This window comes from Octopus bimaculoides, chromosome 11, assembly GCF_001194135.2.
Source record: "Octopus bimaculoides isolate UCB-OBI-ISO-001 chromosome 11, ASM119413v2, whole genome shotgun sequence".
NCBI classification, from domain to species: domain Eukaryota; kingdom Metazoa; phylum Mollusca; class Cephalopoda; order Octopoda; family Octopodidae; genus Octopus; species Octopus bimaculoides.
Window position 1 is genome coordinate 67,247,601 of NC_068991.1, and position 5,038 is coordinate 67,252,638.

General features: G+C 33.3%; 1 protein-coding gene across 1 annotated transcript in view; it reads right to left on the bottom strand.

The window, feature by feature from the left end:
• LOC106876698 (E3 ubiquitin-protein ligase UBR2) overlaps window positions 1–5,038 on the bottom strand; it is a 107,847-nt gene that overhangs the window by 36,328 nt on the left and 66,481 nt on the right. Inside the window, exons 14-18 of the mRNA XM_052972003.1 lie at window positions 4,584–4,662; window positions 3,129–3,234; window positions 2,730–2,858; window positions 1,506–1,599; window positions 1,024–1,110 (exon numbers count right to left, since the gene is read on the bottom strand). Coding sequence (XP_052827963.1) covers window positions 1,024–1,110; window positions 1,506–1,599; window positions 2,730–2,858; window positions 3,129–3,234; window positions 4,584–4,662 — 495 coding nt within the window. The remainder of the gene's footprint in view (window positions 1–1,023; window positions 1,111–1,505; window positions 1,600–2,729; window positions 2,859–3,128; window positions 3,235–4,583; window positions 4,663–5,038) is intronic.

A 5,038-nucleotide genomic window follows, 5' to 3' on the forward strand; every position in this document is an offset into this window, starting at 1 on the left:
TATATATATATATATATATATATATATATATGTATGTCTGTGTTTGTCCCCCAACATCGCTTGATAACCAATGGTGGTGTGTTTACGTCCCCATAACTTAGCGGTTTGGCAAAAGAGACCAATAGAATAAGTACTAGGCATCCAAAGAATAAGTCCTGGGGTTGATTTGCTCGACTAAAGGCAGTGCTCCAGCATGGCCACAGTCAAAATGACTGAAACAAGTAAAAGAGTATATAATCACCAATCAAGTAATAGTTCTAATATTCATAATTAAGTAATTGTTTTAAACCTCAAGGTCAAATTCCTTGGTACATATGTTAAAGTGTGTAAAACAAATTATGTTGTGGAGAAAGCCATTTTAGTAATTTAACAACAAACAAAACTGCTGAATTCACATTAAATTTTAAATTTGTTTCAAGAAGTGTCCAAACTTTCTTCATACAAATGCAACTTGGGTCAATGGCACAGTTCTTCTGTAACTCAGTTTAAATTAAAAATGAATCTAACAACTTTGTGTTATTAAATGGTCAGAATGGTTCTTCCATGATGTAACTGATTCACTTTCAAGAAATGCTTTCAGATCAAGTAACTTGCTAGACAAGTACAACTCCAAAAGTGTATAAAGACTTTTGGACCTTGCATGGTCTACATGTGTGTGTGTACACACACACACACACACACACACACATATATATTTATGTTAATTTTTGCTCGGATGGTATGTAATTGTTTGTCCCAATAAATTCTTGACAGCAATTTTACCAAATTTCATTTTGAGAATAGAATAATTGTTTATTTCATAATAGAGATTAGTTAAATTGCTTTAGGAGTCAAGCATACTGTTCAATGAAGTGATAGGGTATCTATATCAATCAGTCATATGATTTAATTCAAACAGTATCTCATCAATGTATGAAAATATATCTAATGACAAATAAAAAAGATATTGACAGATAGAGTAGAAGTTTAGGTGTATTTCAAGAAGGAAAAAAATAGACAAATAAATAAAACCATATTAAATACCGGCAAAGAGGCGAATAACTGGTAAATGGATACTGACAGGCTGGCTAGCAACATCATATTTTATACACTGAGCTACAATTCCTGCAACTGAAATAGATAAAAATATATTACCTTAAAGGGAAATGTTACAAAGAATTTTACACAAATCAGGTACTGACTTTACGTAGAACAAAATTTTCACATAAGTTTCATGTATATGTAGGACATGGTTTTAATTTATATGTAGGACAAGGTTTTAATTTATATGTAGGACAAGGTTTTAATTTATATGTAGGACATGGTTTTAATTTATATGTAGGACATGGTTTTAATTTATATGTAGGACAAGGTTTTAATTTATATGTAGGACAAGGTTTTAATTTATATGTAGGACAAGGTTTTAATTTATATGTAGGACAAGGTTTTAATTTATATGTAGGACAAGGTTTTGATTTACACATAAGACAAGGCTCAAATCTAGAAAGAACAATGGTTGAATTTACCCTCACAATCTTCCATTTTATGGGCATCCAGTTTATCTCTACATTGGTAAAGGGTACAAAGAGTAGATCTAAAACAGTCACTAAAAACTGAAGCCTGAAAGTAGACAAGAGTAGAATGTGGAATGAAAGTTTATAGCATCACTTTACCTCTATTACCTATATTCAATCCAAATTACTAAAATGTTTTCAGAGTTAGTGCTTTATAGCTTTGCATTTCCTCAAAACCAAAACATACTAAAGATCAATACCCACATCACAGCCCTGCTTGGCAGTGAGGCTCACCTGAGTAACACTGGCCCAGCATATATAATTGTAAATATGTACAACAGGTAAATACGGTTTCACAGCAAGTAATTACTATACAAAGGACTAAAGTGCTTTGTAAGCCAAGGGTGATCAGTTCAAATTCTCACCTAGATCCAATGATTACAGAAGTCATCACAGCATGAAGAAAAAAATTTTCCACACTGCTAGACATAACTATATTCCTGTATGATCCATTTTACATGACATGACAGCTATACACCCGTATGATCCAGTTACAACAATAGCTGTTCACCTGTATAATTCATGTTATAATACATGACAAGAATATATCTATATGAGCCATATTGCAACACATGACAATTATACACCTGAGTGTATCCATGTTACAATTCATGACAAAAATACATTTGTATGATCCATGTTACACAACATGACAACTTGATGTCTGTGAGCCAATGTTACTATAAAGACCTCCTTTGGTCAAGAATGACCATGGGATTGCACCTAGAAAGTTCTCCTCCAAGGAACAAGTCCGGGCAAGGTTGTTTATGGAAGACCAGCAGTCACCCAGGCATACCAGTCCCCCCCTCTCCACGCCACCAATGTTATCCAAGGGAAAGGCAAAGACCGATACAGCTTGGTATCAGTGACATCACAACTCATTTCTACAGCTGAGTGAACTGGAGCAATGCGAAAAAGAGTCTTGCTCAAGAACACAGCACTGTCCGAGAATCGAACTCACCACCTCATGACTGTGAGCCCGACACTCTAACCACTGAGTCATGCATCTTCACAATGTTGCAATACATTACAACTATCAGACAGCTTATACACCAGCATGATCCAACAGGTCAGACCCAAATCATAATATTTCAAGTAACCCACCATAAGAAATAACAGATGTAAAATAATTAAAAACAAAAACAAATTTAATAAACTTCAAAATAAAATTCTTACATTACTGCCACACCAGTCCAAAAACAAAGCAATGTTATCTTGTAAACGAAGTTGAAGATTAAATGCACTTTCCCATTCTGGTTCTATTTCTAAATGTTGACCAGTTTTACGGGTGACAGAATCCATTCCCTGTAAAACAAGAAAAGAGAGATTGTAATGAAACAATATTTAAAGAATTGTTGTTTGTTGATAGTTTGGAAAAAGCCAAGTGGAGAAAAAAAAAAAAAATTCTACAACAATTTTATATCTTTAAAGGAATTTTAACACAACCTATGCAATTTTCAGATCCTTTCCACTTCCTTTAAACACAATGAACATAACTATTTTGCTGATGTCATTGAGCTGTGGAAGCTTCTTTCTGTTTACTAAATAGGTTCTTCAGTTTCAGAACTAACTTACTTGTATGCTTATCAAAAGATCAAGCAATGCATTAAAGCCATTGCAGAAGCTTTTCTTCAATTGGTCTGTCCACTCTTCAGCACTTGGTTTACACAGCAATGCATATCTGAAATGTATGATAATGTATACAATATTAAAACTGCTAAATATATATATATATATATATATAAGGAAGAAGCCCCAAACATAATTAAATGGAAGCTCCTTGAACAACCAGGGACTCATATAAACAAGAGCAAACGATGTAAGCTTTGCTTGGCAGAGAGGGAAAGAATCCTAAAAAAAAACTCACTTGACCTGGAGACCTTTTTAAACTCCAAGAAAGAAGTATTTAGTCAATGCCCTCATCTAAAACATTCCTTACTTCAGACTTGGAATTCCCCATTTGTTGAATAGGCCAGCTACAGCTCCTTTGAATATTACCACAGCCAAAGCCAATGTAAAAAGGATAACTCCATCCCAGCACAGACAATTATTTTTTGTTTACAAAACCAACTGATCATTACATATTTCTTCCTCCAGTTGCAGAGAAGTTATGCTTCAGCTATATTTGAGTCTGATGAGTCACCTATACTGCTAAGCATTTTATGGGTGCAAAACCAATGGTCATTCTTTGACTGTGCATAACTTTTTAAATAAATATATGTGTGTGTATATATATATATATATATATATATATATAAAGTTCCCACCCACATATGATATTAAATAAGTTCACAAGTCATATATCATAATATCAAATACAACTTATGAAATGTAAAATGACAAACTGCAAATTAGAAGTAAATAATGAAAAGAATTGAGTTTTGTCAGATTTGTGATTTAAATATAAAATAACTCAAACAAGGCCCCACTCTAGTGATTCAAGCACTCAAAATCCTCGTCATTATCCGCTATGTAAAGTAATTTAGGTGATGAGGCTACTGTGAACTTACTGATTATTTAAATAAGATCCACCCCATGCATATTTCACATATATTTAAGAATACTTGGATCCTTCTCCACAAAAATAATAGGAGCAAACTGGCATTGGAGAGAGTGTCTTGCAGTTTTTGATTTAGCTCCCTGCACCAGTTCAAACCCCACTGAGGTCAACTGTGTCTCTGACCCTTTTGGGGATCTATAAAGTACCCCTTCTTGACTGGGATTGACTCTTCTCTCTCCCACAGGAAGAAAATGGACTGAACAGACCTGGAGAGGGATGGGTTCTGCTAAGCCCAGAAATGTCCAAGACACATCATGTCATGACAGTGCCCTTATAGCTCTATCAAGAGTTGAGGATCCAATATGATATGGTTTCATTTATTGTCAAACCCCACAACAACTTTTATAAAATTAAGTAATCCACAAAAACTTCTGTTTTTTTTCCCTTTAATATTTTACAAACTTCTAATTTCCATATTCTGGAAGTTATCAAATCAAGTTAGCTTTACTCTATACACAAGAGCTACTTACTTTAGATCATATAGTATAAACCAAGCTCTCTTAAATGAGTTGCCATTTTCACTTCTTCCAAATGATAATTTTCCTCTCTCTGCAACGCAAACGAAAACATTAAAAAGAAACTCAAAATTAAACCATTAACTTACGATAAGTTAATTACAGCATAAATATTAATCAAATTCAGTAACATAACGAAATATTAAACACCAATGCAATTAGTTAAAGAAACAGTATTTAATAAACAAAAATGTTATTGGATACTAGTTTTGAAAAGTGTTTGCAATGAAGGGTTTAAAAAATGTACTTCAGGTACAAGAGGGGGTAAACAGCTTTTTTCAACCATTCAGTAGCAAAGAGAAATAATCCTATGGATTTGGATTTAAACTGAATAATCCATTGGATTTAAACTGAATAATCCATTGGATTTAAATTGAATAATCCCATGGGTTTAAATTGAATAATCCATT